Here is a 16,729-nt window from a genome sequence, read left to right on the forward strand (position 1 = left end):
AATACTCCATTGTGTATATGTACCACAGCTTTCTTATCCTTTCTTCTGCTGATGGACATCTAGGTTGCTTCCATATCCTGGCTATTATAAACAGTGCTGCCATGAACATTGGGGTACACGTGTCTCTTTCAATTCTGGTTTCTTCCGTGTGCATGCCCAGCAGTACAACTCAAACTTAAAACGGGCAAAAGACCTTAACAGACACCTCACCAAAGAAGATACACAGATGGCAAATAAGCACTTGAAAACATGCTCCACTTCATGTCATCAGGGAAATCCAAATTAAACCAACAGTAAGATACTGCTCAACATTCAGAAAATGAAGATCATGGCATCTGGTCCCATCAATTCATGGGAAATATATGGGGAAACAGTGTCAGACTTTATTTTTGGGGGCTCCAAAATTACTGCAGATGGTGACTGCAGCCATGAAATTAAAAGACACTTACTCTTTGGAAGGAAAGTTATGACCAACCTAGATAGCATATTAAAAAGCAGAGATATTACTTTGCCAACAAAGGTCCGTCTAGTCAAGGCTATGGTTTTTCCAGTGGTCATGTATGAATGTGAGAGTTGGACTGTGAAGAAAGCTGAGTGCTGAAGAATTGATGCTTTTGAACTGTGGTGTTGGAGAAGACTCTTGAGAGTCCCTTGGACTGCAAGGAGGTCCAACCAGTCCATCCTAAAGGAGATCAGTCCTGGGTGTTCATTGGAAGGAATGATGCTAAAGCTGAAACTCCAATATTTTGACCACCTCATGCGAAGTGTTGACTCATTGGAAAAGACCCTGATGCTGGGAGGGATTGGGGGCAGGAAGAGAAGGGGACGACAGAGGATGAGATGGCTGGATGGCATCACTGACTCAATGGACATGAGTTTGAGTGAAGTGTGGGAGTTGGTGATGTACAGGGAGGCCTGGCATGCTGCAATTCATGGGGTCGCAAAGAGACAGACACAACTGAATGGCTGAACTGAACTGAGCTGAACACATCTATTGGAATGGTCAAAATCCAGAACACTGACAACACTAAATGTTGGGGAGGTTGTGGGGCAGCAGAAATGCTCACTCATTGCTGACGGAAATACAAAATGGTTTTCTCACTTTGGAGGACAATTTGGAAATTTCTTACAACACCAAACACACTCATACATTATTCACAATCTTAGGTAGTCACACTAATGAATAAAAACTTATGTCCACACAAACACATGGATGTTTATAGTAATTTTATTGATAACTGCCAAAACTTGGAAGCAACCAAAATATCCTCCAGTAGGTAAATGGATAAATAAACTGTGGTCCATCCAGACAATGGAATATTATCAGAACTAAAAAGAAATGAGCTCTTGAGCCATGAAAAGACATGGAGGAAACTTAAATGTTTCCTATGCCAATCAGAAAATGCAACAGGCTATATGATGCCAAATGTATGACATTCTAGAAAAGGCAACACTACAGAGACTGTGAAATGTCAGTGGTTGCCAGGATTTGGGGAGGAGGGATAAGGTGAACAGGTGGAGCACAGGGAACCTATTCTGTGTGATACAAGCAATGGTGGATACAGTTTTCAAAACCCATAGACTGGGGACTTTCCTGGTGGTCCAGTGGTTAAGATTCTATATCTCTACTGCAAAGGGCCAGGGTTAAATCTCTGGTCAGAGAAACTAGATCCCACATGTTGCAACTAAGACCCAGTGCAATATACACACAGACACCCACGTGCAGGGCTTCCCTCATGGCTCAGATGGTCAGGAGTCCACCTGCAATGCAAGAGACCCGGGTTCAATCCCTGGGTCAGGAAGATCCCCTGGAGAAGGAAATGGCAACTCACTCCAGCATTCTTGCCTGGGAAATTCCATGGACAGAGGAGCCTGACATGCTACAGTCCATGGGGTTGCAAAAGAGTCAGACAGGACTGAGCAACTGAACAATATTTAAGGTACAGTACAAAAGTGAACCCAAATGTAAACTATAGACTTTAGTTAATAATAATGTGTCAATATGGCTCACACATTGTACCCCATGTGCCACACCAAAGCCCAGTCTTAGTAATAGGAAATTGAGAAATCTTTATGCAGGTCAGGAAGCAATAGTTAGAACTGGACATGGAATAGCAGAGTGGTTCCAAATAGGAAAAGGAGAACATCAAGGCTATATATTGTCACCCTGCTTATTTAACTTATATGCAGAGTACATCATAAGAAACGCTGGGCTGGAAGAAGCACAAGCTGGAATCAAGATTGCTGGGAGAAATATCAATAACCTCAGATATGCAGATGACACCACCCTTATGGCAGAAAATGAAGAGGAACTAAAAAACCTCTTGATGGTAGTGAAAGAGGAAAGTGAAAAAGTTGGCTTAAAGCTCAGCATTCAAAAAACTAAGATCATGGCATTTGGTCCTATCACTTCATGGCAAATAGATGGGGAAACAGTGGAAAGAGTGGCTGACTTTATTTTTCTGGGCTCCAAAATCACTGCAGATGATGATTGGAGCCATGAAATTAAAAGAAGTTTACTCCTTAGAAGGAAAGTTATGACCAACCTAGACAGCATATTAAAAAGCAGAGACATTACTTTGCCAACAAAGGTCTGTCTAGTCAAGGCTATGGTTTTTCCAGTGGTTATGTGTGGATGTGAGAGTTGGACTGTGAAGAAAGCTGAGCGCCGAAGAATTGATGTTGGAGAAGACTCTTGAGAGTCCCTTGGACTGCAGGATGATCCAACCAGTCCATCCTGGAGGAGATGAGTCCTGAGTGTTCATTGGAAGGACTGATGTTGAAGCTGAAATTCCAATACTTTGGCCACCTCATGCAAAGAGCTGACTCATTGGAAAAGACCCTGATGCTGGGAAAAATTGAGGGCAGGAGGAGAAGGGGATGACAGAGGATGAGATGGCTGGATGGCATCACCGACTCAATGGACCTGGGTTTGGGTAGACTCCGGGAGTTGGTGATTGACAGGGAGGCCTGGCGTGCTGTGGTTCATGGGGTTGCGAAGAGTCAGACATGACTGAGCAACTGAACTGAACTGAACTAAAAATGTTGAGAGGTTATAGGGGAACTCTCTGTACTTTCAACTCAATTCTTTTGCAAACCTAAAATTGCTAAAAAAATCCAATAATGAAAAATAATACTTGACTGATCCAAAATAAAACAAGAAAAAGGCATCAGATGTAAAAAAAGAAGTGGGCAAGGCAGAAAGCAAGTAACTTAAGAGGCTTGACCCTGATAAACTCTGATTTCGTCTGTTTAAATTCCTAGAACAGGTGAAAGGACTGAATATGGATAAGAAGTGAAGCAGTGTTGATCGACAGGGTGGGAACAGACTGGGAGGAACATAGGAGACCCGCTGGGCAGTGGAAGGTCTTCCTGATTGAAGTGCTAGTCATGGGGTCTGTACTCTTATCACAACTCAGCAAATTGTCGAGTTGGGATTGGTGCCTTTCTCTGCCTATGAATGAGAAAAATAAAAGAATTTTTTTTTTTTTGCATGTGGTAAGCATGAGGATGAAAGTCACAGGCTGGTGATGAAGGACCAAAAAGACAGAAGGCAGCCTGAGATTTCCCATCTCTGGACACTTCATCATATGAGAAAATAAACATTATGTTAATCAGGCATTATTTCGGGTAGATGAATTCACCACTGAATACTACCAGTTCACTTAACATAAAAGCAGAAGGAGAATAAAATACCCAGAATAGATATTGAAAAACACCAATTCATTTGCATTCATGTGAGAATCATTTCTAGTTCCTGTCTATTCTACACAAATGGATGTAAACACTGCGATAAGCCCCTGAAGATTAATTTGGTAGGCTACATAGCTCAGCTAAAAATCTCGTATGAACCTCATTTCCCCAGCAAAACTTTATTCATTCATTCATTCTGGTTTGTTTTCTTGTTTGTTAAGTTAATGGGTGAGTTGATTCCAGACTGTGTGACTCCAACTTTTGAAATAACAAGGCCCAAATGAATCATCTTTTCCTATGCTCAAAAAAAAAAAAAAAAAAAAAAATGCCTCATGTTGAAGATCACTTGGCACATAACTGAACTTAACAGAGAGCTTTTCATTTCAGCCACAAATCAGTAAGCACCAAATCCAGTCTCCAAGCATCAAAGCCATTCTGGGCATCTAGTCAGAAGAAGCCTCTTAAAGAAAGGCCATGACATTACTGCTGACACCAGCACCTGCAGTGCCCAGGAGCTTTTCCAAGGTTGTTTTTACTTATGAATTTAAATAACATCAAAGATTGTTTCTATAGTAAAAGATGCTTCCCTAAAAGGGCAGGACCTGAAGACAAAGGATAGGGTTTGACTGTGGCCATTGCTCAGAGAGAAATGCAGTTAGATAGCTCGAAGGCAAGGGGATAAAAGAAGAAACAGGACACTGTGAAAAGAGAACACTCAGCAAGATGTGGGCGGCAGGAGTTGGGGTGGTGCAAGCAGGGGCTGGCAAAGACCACTTCTTAGTGAGATATGTGCCCCTTCTGATGGAGGCCAGGAAAATGAATGGGATTCATGATTCCTGAGCTGCCCTGGAGGGAGGTAGAGAGAAGACTGGGAACAGAAGTTGTGTCCAGGTGCATGCTCACAAATAAACCTCCTGTGAATACCTGTGGCCAAGACTGTAAGCATCATGGTTTCATTGCCCTTGAGTAGATGTCTAAAAGCAGAATTGCCAGGTCATGTGTGTGTATGTTTAGCTTTTTAGAAACTAGCCCACTGTCTTTGACAAAGCGGCACCTCTGGCAGTCCCGGCACTGTGCACAAGGGGTGCAGTGGAGCAGTGGTCTCTGCCAGCAGGGTGCAGTCACACCTCCACCTCCAGGACGCACAGAGGCGCCACTGTGACCAAGACAGAGGCAGGAAGGCCCCTGTGGGGTCAGTGAGGCCGCAGGCACACCCCACCCTCAGATCACGGTGGGCCTCGGGTACACAAGCTCTCAGGGGATGGCAGAGAGCTTTTGAGTGGTACTTGTGTGTGTTTATGTGTGTGTGGGTGTGGGTGTGGGTGTGGTGTACATGCACACATGTGTGCCTGGGGGAATACACAAGTGCAAGAATACAGAGGTGCTCGGTTGGACATAAGTTATTATTAGAAATACCCATCATTGCTCAGTGTTCAACCTTCCTGTCTCACACAGGATGAAAGCCAGCTTGTCTCCTCAGGAGTCTACTGGTTGACACCCCGAAGTTAGCTGGAGGTGGTGAGACCTAGCAATCCAGGTGAGGCTGCAGGGTTTCACAGCCCTACTTCACCACTTGTCAGCTGGGGCCGTGAGCAAATTTCCCAGTTTGTCTGTGTTTCCACTTCCTTACCTATCAAGTGGGGAGAGTAATTCTGCCTGTTTCCCAATAAATCAGTTGCACTTTTTATCTGATAGTAGTAAAAGTTTGGTAAATTTTCCTGTCACGTTGCTTTAATAAGGTGTCCCAAGAACTGAACTATTCAGGTGGCCTTCTGTTGGCCACATTTGAGATCAAGTTGTGTGTAAAACTGTGTGTGAGGCTCACCTTTCCCTTGAGTGCCTCCCAGCCTCACAGGAAGACAGACGCGGAGCCACTGAGCTATCACATCAAGAACAGAGGGGTGGGGGCCATTAAAGAAATCTGGAAAGATAGCTCTCTCCCCAAGGTCCCAGCTGCCTCCTGAGGAAATCAGCCGTGACTTGAGGAAGGAAGGGCTGTTTCTGCTCGGTGTGGGGGACGATGAGGACAGGCGGGGATTCAGCCAGACTGTTCACCAGAGACTGTGCCTGTGCTCGGGTCAACTTCCATCCTCCCAAGTCTGCATCTCTGTACCTGAAGGCTTCCCCCATCCCAGAGTGGAGCCCCTTTGGAAGTACCGGGAATTACCCATCCCCCTGCAGCAGCCCCATCCACGATGGATGGAAGTCAGTCTATCAATACCCCGGCTCCCTCAGCCCTCTGGTGGAATGACATTTCCTAGTGTTTCCACAGTTGCATCGCCTCACATGACCCTACCGTTAATGTCCATCTTTCCCATTAAACTACTTCACTGGAATCCTTGTCTCCAGGTCTGCTTCTGGAGCAAAAGGAGCCTGGAGACCAGATGGACAAGACAGCATTGGTTCAAGAGCAATAGGGACATCTTGAGTGTGGGCACTGCCCTGTGTGGAGGGAGCGGCCTGGGGTGAGGAGCCCGTAAAAGATGAAGGCCACGGACAGCATCAGAGATTCAAATAGGACCCCCATTGTCTCCCCCTGCCTGCCATTCTGCTCCAAGACCCCAGGGCAGCCAAGCATCAGACACAGAGTTATTGAGCGCCACTGTGTGCCAGGCCCAGGGAGCATCAGGGACCAGGGACCAGACAACAACAACAAAAATTGCCCTAGAGGTGCTTACATATATGTAAGTACAGGCAATAAGTCAATAAATCTTAACCACAGGAAGAAAGGATACACCATGTTAGAAGGGGAGTAGTGCTTTGGGCAGGACAGGGGTCTCTGGGGTGGGGGCTAGAGAGAAAGTGAGTTTTCACAGCCACCTCAGGAGACAAGAAAGGAGAAGAGCAGGGGAAAGTCAGGAGACTCGGAAGGAGCCCCATCCAAAATCACTTCTAGAATAAGAGAGTCAAGAGAGTGGCCAGGAGGGCCTACTCCCAATAATGAGACAAGAGAACCACCCCCAAACAGATAAAGCAGAGCTCCTCCGGGGGAGCCCCCAGACCAGCCGCAGCAGTCTCCCCCAGAAACCTGCTAGAAATGCAGAGTCTCACAGTCTCCAACCCAGACTTGCCCACTCTGGGCAGAGGCCCTGTGGGGGCTCCAGGCCCCTGAGATGGAGAGAGCAGCCCCAGAGCAGGGCAGGACGGGAACACAGTGAGACGAACATAAAGAAGGCTGAAAACAAAGATATTCTGATAGAAATCATTTGTATTCATAAAACGCCACAAATTAGTGCAGTGTATCAGTTTGGAGATTTAGACAGAATGTCATTGGAGGTGAAGATGTCCAGAAGGTTGCATTTCATATTGGTAAAGAAAGGGATAATGCCAAATGCACATCAATCACCCAATCGTGCAGCTTTGCTGGTGGCTCAGCTGGTAAAGAATCTGCCTGCAATGCAGGAGAGCTGGGTTCAATCCCTGGGTCGGGAAGATCCCCTGGAGGAGGGCATGGCAACCCACTCCAGTATTCTTGCCTGGGAAATCGCATGGTCAGAGGAGCCTGGCGGGCTATAGTCCGTGGGGCCATAAGAGTCAGACACAACTGAGTGACTAAGCCATCAAGGAGAAGACAGAACCGATAGAAATACAAGGAGTGACAAAGCTGATCCCCATGGGAGATGATGAGAAAGAGGATGGGCTAGCTGGTATGATGGGTGTACAGGACTGCACCCCCATCCCCCAGTGCACACACCAACACCTTAACCGTGACCATGAGGGTGGGTACTGGGACACACAGGGCACCATGCCCTGGTTCAGAGATGACAGGTTTGACAAGGAAGTGAACATTTAGGTTTGGGACTTATTCTTTTTCGGAAAGGAAGACTCTGGAGAAAGAAGGTAAAAGGTACAATTATTTCTTTCCACCTCATAAGTCTCATTATTTTCACTGGATATTTGAACACAGAAGGAGCTCAAGAGAGCAGATGTCATGGACCCAGCTTAAGCCTTTATGATACCAGGACAAGCGTGAAATGCAGAGGGGACGAGGTAACAGTGCTTTGCAGGGAAAGGTGACAAGAGCCTGATGAGGAGGGTGTTGGTCCTCCATGGGGGTCAGCAGGAAAGAGCCTGGCTGTTCCGCCGTGTGACCCGGGAGGTTAGAGATGGCATGGAGAGAAAACAGCCCTGCATGGTCTCCAGCTGAAAGCCGAGATGTGCTGTTGGGGCCCAGCGACCTTCACTTTGACCTTCATCCAGGCATCCCCCACCCCTTTCCCTCCCTCTGTCTCCTTCCCTTCTTTCCTCTCTGTTTATGCTCCACCCCTCCCATCCTTCCCTCCAGGCAGCTGAAATCTATGGATTTTAACCACAAGGGAGGACCAGCATCAATGGTGACAAAACTCAAATAAAAAGCCCAGCAAATAGGACCCGGGGCAGCAGCTCTTGGGGAGCTCTGGCTGCCGGCTCCTGGAGGCTCAGGCAGAATGTGGTCCCTGCTATGAAGAGAAGAGCCTCAGGTCAAGTTCATGGGAGAGACTGTTGACCTCAGGGCTTATCCTCCAACTTGACCTTTCACTCCTCTCTTTCTTCAGTTTTCACCACTCCTGGCCTTTATATCCTCTGAAAACAATGATCCAGGGTGTAAAAGAGATGAGACACTGTTGAGCGGAGGCTTTTTGGTTTGGGGTTTATTGTCTCTTCCTCCTCATACGGAATAGATTGAGGAGTCAGCTCAATCAGGATGGACTTTTTCAGTCCATGTTAAAGCTGTGGAAGGTACGTGACGTGTATGTGGCTCTTTCACGTTAATCTATGGGTTTTCTGTCACAGATGTACTTGTTTTGCACAATAGGTTTAATTCTCTATACATTTTTGTGTGTGTGAATCAATCATATTTGAAAGATTTGCTAGCATTTACATCACTCTAAGTCTCTAAGAGGAATTGCTGCTAAAGTGTGGCATGTTTGTTCATGGGCTTTTCCTATAAATCAGGAAACCCTGGCCTCAAGGTTTTTCAATATGAAACAGAGGGTGTTAGGATTGTATGTATTTGTGTGTCTCTTTGTGTCTCTCTGTGTGAAAGGTGCTTTTCTGTGTGTGTGTGTGCCTGTGTTGCGTGTCTCTGTGTGTGTGTGTATGTTGGGGAGGAGGCAGCCACAGTTCTTCATATTAAGATATTATTTCCAAATGGGTTTTGTTAGTGACTAGACAGCTCAAGAATAAGTTTTATTGAGCCCTGGTAATGACTGGTTATCACAAGTGTCCAGGCCATTAGCATCACTGGAGAGCCCCTGATTCCCCATAAGCCCTGTTTTTGCAAAGTCCACAGTCTGGAAAGCAAGTCGACTGGGAATCAACCACCATCTACTGTTCCGGCCTCCAGTCACGGTGAGGTTTATGTGGCAGAACATTGAGCGAGCTGTCGGCCTGTCCAATTAGTTAAATATACTGGAAAAGGTTTGGTGCCCAAGTGGTCGAAAATGCTCCTGTGATCATTACAGAAAGGTGTTTGCAAATCGCACCCATTAGACACATTTAATCCTGCACCAGGCGTCTCCCACACAACTTAAACGATGCAGGGGATAAGACAGTGGAGATGGAGGCGTGCAGCAGGGCTCAGGGTCAGAGGGCAGAGTCTAGAAGCGTGGATCTGGGCCTGGGGGCCTCCCTACAATGTCCTCCCCCCACCTCGGTGCCCTGAGGCCAGTGCCACCTCCAGTGAGTAAAGACGCAGGTTGTCGATGTATCTTTGACAACGGGCACAGGTACTTTTGAATGTAGTTCCTGCTGTGTATTTTGAGCTGTTGTGAAGCATATAAAAATATTAAAACAGATTGACAGCAATGTATTCCGGAGTTTATTAGGATATGTGGGTAACAAAGCACAAAGGATGACAACCCACTTCCGAGGTTGCCCCGAGGTGCCACTCAGCTTTTCAGAGGCCTGAGGGCAGCTCAGTGTCCAGCCCTCCCTCCCCCACCCTGGGATGAAATGACCCTGTCTAGAAAGCCTGTGATTCCAGCATCAGTGAAACAAACTTCAAATACACACATTCAAAGAGACTTAGGTGTTCTCTTCTAGCACTCAGGGAGGGACTGTTGATGTTTACAATCGCATTGAATTGTATCCTCATGCAAGACCTCACCTATGATCTAATTCTAGCTTAAGCCAAATATGCAAAAAGAGCTTTAGGCCAGGGGAATGGTGGGCAAATTCTGCTGAAAGGAAACACTTGCCCCCTTGCAGATAAGAGGAACAATGAGAGAAAGGAATTCCAGAGTTTCTTTCTAAAACGAGTGGGTGTTATCTCCATGAACAGACCAAAACACACTTCATTTTGTTTAAAAAAAAAAAAGCATTTCAGTGAGTTTTACTCCCGGAATCTGGAACAAACTAAGGGACTTGATTACTGAACCCATGGAGAATTTGGTCATCCTCTTTCTTTTGGTTGACAGGCTCCACAAACCACACAGATTTAAGCCTTGGGTTTTGCAGCCAGAGAGGGACAGATGTTTTCAGGGATTTTCTGTCTCTGATTTCCATGCTAACCCTATTGTTTTCAACGGTGGAAATGTGTAGGGGACATTACACCATTTTGCAGCTGCTGGAAAGCAGTGCTTTCCTGTTTTCCTGATTTAGACAATGGAGAAACTAAGAAGAAAAACAATAGGAAAAGGCTTTCCTCTATTTGTTTTTTAAAAAACTGCATCATTTTTAATTTGGTACCTTTTTCAGAGTCAAATCTCATCTCTGTTCTTAGTTTTTATAGAAATCTATATGGGAAAGACAGTAGGAATAAAAGTAGCTAACGATCAAATCCACATCTAGGCCCTGCACAATGTGCTCAAACAAAGCTCACAACCAGAACATAAAAGACACAGCTACACATGCGTGTGTGGGAGAGAGTTTCACTCCCAACTCTGCTCCTCTTGAAGGCTGCACGGAAGCACACTCACATACAGGTTTAGATTTTTATTTCACTTTTCACCTGAGCCTGGGGAAAGATGTGAAGACTAACCTTTTGGAGAGGCTGCTAGTCTATTGGCGACGGGCACTCAAGCCTGAGATGGCCTTGCCAGGCCTGGTGGTCACCACAGGCTGAGTCCCTCCCGGCTTCAGGCCAGAGCTGGTGGGTTCACCCTAAGTGCCTCTGGGGACAGGGGACAGGCACCAAAGTGACACCAGCAAGGTTACTTCTGCCTCAAGGCCACCCAGCCAAGCAGTCGTGAGTTCATCATGCAAAGGACACTCCCCAGGTTCTCCACGCCCAAGGCAGATTTGGAGAATGGCCCATCCTTGGCTGTCTACACTCCAGTTTCCCAGGGGACTGTCCTCCTGCTTCAGCCCCTCCCAATGGCCAGCAAGAGAGAAGAGCAGTGATTGTAGAGACTGTTCCTGAAATTCAGGAGCAGGCCTGTTTGAGGAAACAGTCTCAGACCTCCATCATTCCTTCCTTCCTTCCTTCCCCCAACCCCTTCCACTTTTCCTTTTTTTTTTTTTTTTTCAGTGTGAGCTATAGCACCTTCATTTCGAAATTGGCAAAAGGCATCTACTTGGCTCTGAAGGCCAAGCACGTGGGGTGCTGACCTCTGGGGCAGAGTTTGGATCCCGGAAATGGTTTCTTCGGTCTGTCCTGCAGGGGAAGGGGAGCATCAGGGAGGGGTGCGCCAAGGGGTTCACCCCCAGTCCCACCTTCTCCAGGTGCCCAGGCCTCCTGTGCTGCTCAGGCAGCTTCTAAGGGCTCTGCCCCACAGTGAATTCTGGGCTGCTTTCCAGGGACCCAGGCTGAACTGATGGGGACCAAGCACCACCGACCACAGCAGTCTTAGTTGTAGGAAATCTGGCTAGTGGGCACTTACAGACAAGGTTATAAATTAAAACGGCTCTGAGAAGTGTCTGCTGTTGCACAAGATCTTAGTTATACTCTCATTCTCTCTCCATCTCCTCTTGTCTTCTTTTTTTAAGGAAAAGGGCCAGAGGACACCTGTGCTGTACGCAGTACTGGGCCAGCACCCAGGGGACGAGTCCTGACTTGGTTGTGCGGTGTCCGCAAGATGGGCTCAGCTCTCAGGAGGCCTCCACCACCGTGAACTGTGCTAAATGCTGTTACAGCACTTTTTAAACTCAGCCCCTCACATCATCCAGAAACCACCAGAGTGTCCAAGCCCAGGCAGAGTGCAGAGAGGGCAGGATGGCATCGAGGGGGTGGGGCCACTTGGCCCCGGAGACCAGTGGTCTTTAACCTTTGACCTCACGAATGTCGGTCTCACCAGTCAAACACAGGGTGGAACATGGGAACATTTATTGAGACAAATTGACTCACGTAGTTTTGAAACAAACCCTGCCTTCTAATCCTAGTTTCCAGAGTCACTGTTTACTCGCTTGGTACAATTTTCCCCACATTGTTCAGATTTCATTTGCAAATAAACTGAAGACAATTAGAACCCGAAGAGCTAGAGAGATGTGATTTCTAAACGCCCTGCCTCTGCCACCTAAGTGGATGGAAACGCAAGAATGGAAAAAATATGCCTCCAGCCTGAACACGTTCCCTCCATCAGAAACAGAGCTTCTTACATAATCAGACAACAGATAGACTCAGGCTTCATCACACCAGAAGGCACAAATCATTTCAGTCCAAATTTGCCCTGATTTGTGTCCTGTTATTAGAGGTGTATGCAGGCAGAGAAGCAGTTCAAAGGGAGCCTGTTAGCACCTGACATGTCAAGTGCGATCCAGGATCAGGGGTGATATGAACTCAGTCACATTTGAATTTCAGCAGGAGAGGGAAGGAGAATTGTTAACACGCACGAAATTCCTAAACTGACACCTGACCCTCCCCCGCTTCCACACTACACATGTGTGATACCTGCACGGTTCAAGCTGCCAGGCATTTAAAGAGAAGGTTGACAACTACTTGCTAAGATTCCAGTCCAGTCTTCCAGGAGGGTGGGGGTCCTGCTTTCAATGGTCTCCTGGCTCTGAGGATGGTGGTCGCTGCCAGTGTCCAGGGGCCTCATCAGCATCAGCAGTCTGTCCCCGGCGTCGGACTATGGGAACAAAGGGCAACACATTGGAAGCTGCTGCCCCGGGGCCATGTCATCTGGACCCTGGGCGTGGGGACACGGGGCAGGGTGGCACCCCCAGAGGGCACATGTGGGCCTCGAGGTGATCCCAGGGGGGCCCGAGCCTACCCCTCATCTCTGCCTGCTGCGTGCCATGGTCACTGCCGCCCCTACCCCGCCCCCGTGCCTGCCACACTCCCCCCGGGCGACCCAGCCTCCTTCACCTGTAGGGGTTCTCCATGGCTCTGCTCTCAGCCCGCTCGGGGACCCAGGCGTAGCTGTCCGCTGCGCTCTGCGGCTGCTGCTTCTTCTCCTCCTTCTTGGCCTTGCGCTTGCGACAGACCAGCAGCCCTAAGGCCAGAGCTAGCAGGAGCAGGATGGCCACCACGGTGCCAAGAATGTAAAATAAGAGCAGCTGCTGTCCGTCTGTGCCCTGCTCGCTCTGCTTGGCTGTGAAATCCTCGCCTGCAGACTCCCTGTGGCCGGTGGTGGCTGTGGGGTAATGGGTGCTGGGCTCCATCCAGACCCCAGGCGTCGCACTGGGGGCCAGCATCTCCGATGGGGGCAGGGAGGTGGGGACCCTAGCTGGGAGGGAGAGTCTCCTGTTGGAGGGCACCACTGTGGAGGTACCCTCAGGGTTGTCCCCGCTGCGACTGGACACAGTGGCAGAAGACTGGAGCTTCCCTTCTCCATTTCCCGTGTCTTCCCTAAGGGGAAACCCGGTCGGTGGTCCCAATGACGTGTGCCCCCCAGTGCAGGAGACGCCGTTGGGGTCCAGCTCCCAGCCCGGCAGGCAGCCACAGCGGAAGGACCCCTCCGTGTTGAAGCACAGGCTGTCGCAGAGGCCACCCTGCTGGACCTCACACTCGTCCACGTCCAGGCACTGGGTGCCGTCCTCCTCAGCCAGCTCGTAGCCCTCCTCGCAGGAGCAATAGAAGGAGCCCTCGGTGTTGGTGCAGCTCTGGGCGCAGGGCGAGTGGCCAGGGGCACACTCGTCCACATCCACGCAGGCCCCCTCTTCAGGGCCGCCAGGCTCAAAGCCCACCCAGCACTCACAGCGGAAGCTCCCAGGGGTGTTGACACAGTCCTGGGCACAGGGGTTGTCCCGGCACTCATCCACGTCCACACAGTCCCGCTGAGTCGAGTCCAGCTGGTAGCCTGGGGGACAGTGGCACGTAAAGTCTGTTCCGAGGGACCCGGGGAAGCACGTGGCCTCCCCTCCGCACGGGTTGGAGCTGCAAGGGTTCCGAGAGGCGCAACTGACCAGGTCGTCCAGCAGCCGGAACCCCGGCCGGCAGCCGCATCGGAAGGAGCCATCCCCACCCTCGAAGCAGTCCTGCTGGCAGCCTCCATTGTTGAAGTCGCAGCCGAACTTGGGGCTCACACAGAGGGGCCCTGAGCTGTCCCAGTCAAACTCGCTGGGGGCCTTCTCCTTGCACAGGAAGTAGTGCTGCCTGCCCTCATTCCCGTCCTCACAGGCCACGGTGGCCATCGAGGCAAAGGGCACGGCCTGCAGGGAGGAGCTGGTAGCCTGGAAAGGGGTCGTGTAGTTCACCTGACCCGGGCCCCCCAGGGTCAGCGGCCGGCACATGCCTTTGAAGCTGAACTTGCACACAAAGCCCTCGATGTTCATCCCAGGAAACCCGGAGTGCCCACAAGGACCATCGACCCACTTGGAGAGGCCGCTGGCCAAGCCCGGCACAGACAGGTCCAGAATCAGGGACACGCAGCGCCTGTGGGTACAGGTGCTCCTAACTTCTTTGTACCAGTTGTTGTACTGTGAGTCCTCCCCATCACCCAGCCAGCTGAAGCCCTTCAGAGGCAGGCTGCTGTCCGAGCAAGTGCCTTTCTCTCGCTGGAGCCCAATCCAGAATTTCGAGCGTTCTTGCAGGGGCGGCCCCAGCAGCAGGAGCTGGGTCAGGGCACCCTGGATGTGCCAGGCCTCCTCCTCACTCTTCACCGTGGCCAGATTGCCCCCTTTCTTGCTGCAATGGAGCTGGGCATCCTCCGCACTCAGCTTGTGCCTGTGGGCCGTGTAGCAGGCAGACCCTGCGCAGACCACGGCCTCCCAGTCAGTGGTGTTCTCTGCCCGGGACTGGATCGACAGCAGCAGCAGCAGCAGCAGTAGGCCAGCGGAACTGGCCATCGTGGCCTCTGTGTCCCTCTGGGTGGGAGGCTGACGCCCGGGTGGTGACAGCGGCAGCCCAAGCTGAGCTCCGAGGGGAGCCGAGGGCTCAGACGTGGACGCTCCGTCACAGAGAAGGACACAAAGGCTGAAGGCTTTCCGCGGCCCCCTGACCCAAGGCGCATCCTGCCGCTGCACTTCTTATTCCTCACCGGATACAGGGGCTTCCTGTGCTGAATAGCTTCTGACTCCTGCAGCCTTCATCACGGTTTTGTTGTGCATAAAAGGAGCCAGGCAACGTCGCTGGGTTCGGGCTAAGGAAATGCAGCGGCGATGGGGGTGGGGAGACGTTTGTGGCTTGCATGCACCAGCGCCTTTATTTGGGGGTCCCTCCTCCTTCCATGTGAGGGCACGCCGCGGAGTGAGTAGAGATTTGGAGGGGGCCAGGAACTTGAGAAACTCACTTCATAACCCATAATAAAATTCCACTTTGGTTTGCAAACAACCAGAAGAGGAAAAGAAAAAAAATCCTCAGACTTGAGACACGACGGTTATAATTTTCAGCCTTTTTTAGAAGCAAACTGGACTCTCCTTTTGCGCGCTCATGTTCCCTTTGGCTTTGAGAGTCTTTTTTCTCTTGTGTCCCCTCATCGTGAACTTTAAATAGATAGGCAATTTTAAAATAGGAACTGGGCCGTGGGAATGTCTGAGTTTCTAACACAATGCCAAGCTCCCTCCTTGAGAACGTTAAACTCAATTGGGTGAAATTTGGCAGTTTTCAGGGTTTTGTAGCGCAAATGCTGTGTTGTGATGTGGCAGCTTCGCAGAAAGCATCATAAAGGAAAAGATGAAAATGTCTTTGACCTCACAGGCCGAGACTTGTGCGCCTGTTTTTCCTCAGCTCAGGGTTACCGGAAGGGTGGGAGGTCTGAGCCCAGAATCCACCCAGGCCACGGCTGACCTCCTTCCGCACAGCGACTCACAGAGGCCCTTGAAGAGTTCTTTTCCTGTGATGATAGTGTGTTCTGCTCACTGAGGCTGTCACCAGTTGGGGTCCCCAAGAAGTAGAGCCCAGAAAAACATTTGGGATACGCAGTTTATTTGAGAGGGGAGGAGTGAGACAAGGCCAAGGAAGCGGGCAGCACTGGGTGACACTAAATTGAGCAGGTGACCTGGGGCTCCAGCTGGAACCCTCAGGAGACCTGCAGACCACACATCCGTCTCCCCAGAGAAGGGAGGGGACTGGACCCTCCCTCTTTGGCTCCCCCTACCCACGGGCACCCATGACTCTCGGCACTCTGGGTGGATGGTGAGGACCCAGCCCCCAAAGGGAGTGCTCAGTGGAGAGTGGCAAACCTCCAAGTGACTGAGATGGGACACCAGCTCTCCTCAGAGCTTCCAGTAGGGTGTCGTGGGGGTTGGGAACTCAGGGGCTTCAGCCTCCACAAGGGATAAAACACTCATCTCAGACTCTAGACAGAGAGCCCTCAGGGGGTGCTCCTTGCATTCTTTTTATTTTAATCAGATGTTTGCAAGAGTCCAGAGATGCTTTCTTAGAATCCATTGAGTTCTCCCTGTGCTCTTTAGTGTCTGTGGAGATCCATCCACCCACCCACCTATCTATCCATGCAGTCATCCAACCATCCACCCACCCACCCATCCATCCATCCATCTTTTTATCCATCTATCCATCCATCTACCTAACCATCCATCCACCCAAGCAATGTTGATTAAGACCTTATTGTGTACTGGGCTCAGCACTGATATTCTAGGAGAAAACTCCTGCCTTCATGACCTTTGACATCCCTTAGAATGGACAGATTTGAACATGTTGAGCAGTTTTAGTGGTGACAGGTACCTCAGGGTGTCAGGAGAGATCCTTGGGATGGACACTTGGGACCGGCTC

General features: G+C 49.7%; 1 protein-coding gene across 1 annotated transcript; it reads right to left on the minus strand.

Moving 5' to 3' along the window:
* Nucleotides 1-11,921: 11,921 nt before the first annotated feature.
* CD93 (CD93 molecule) lies at nucleotides 11,922-15,450 on the minus strand. Its single transcript, XM_019973264.2, has 2 exons — nucleotides 12,923-15,450; nucleotides 11,922-12,683 (listed from the first exon to the last, which is right to left on the minus strand). Exons 1-2 carry the CDS (start codon nucleotides 14,842-14,844, stop codon nucleotides 12,659-12,661), a joined length of 1,947 nt encoding a protein of 648 aa, XP_019828823.2. The 5' UTR covers nucleotides 14,845-15,450; the 3' UTR covers nucleotides 11,922-12,658.
* Nucleotides 15,451-16,729: the final 1,279 nt, after the last annotated feature.

The sequence above is a fragment of the Bos indicus genome, chromosome 13, assembly GCF_029378745.1.
Source record: "Bos indicus isolate NIAB-ARS_2022 breed Sahiwal x Tharparkar chromosome 13, NIAB-ARS_B.indTharparkar_mat_pri_1.0, whole genome shotgun sequence".
Classification (NCBI taxonomy): Eukaryota; Metazoa; Chordata; class Mammalia; order Artiodactyla; family Bovidae; genus Bos; species Bos indicus.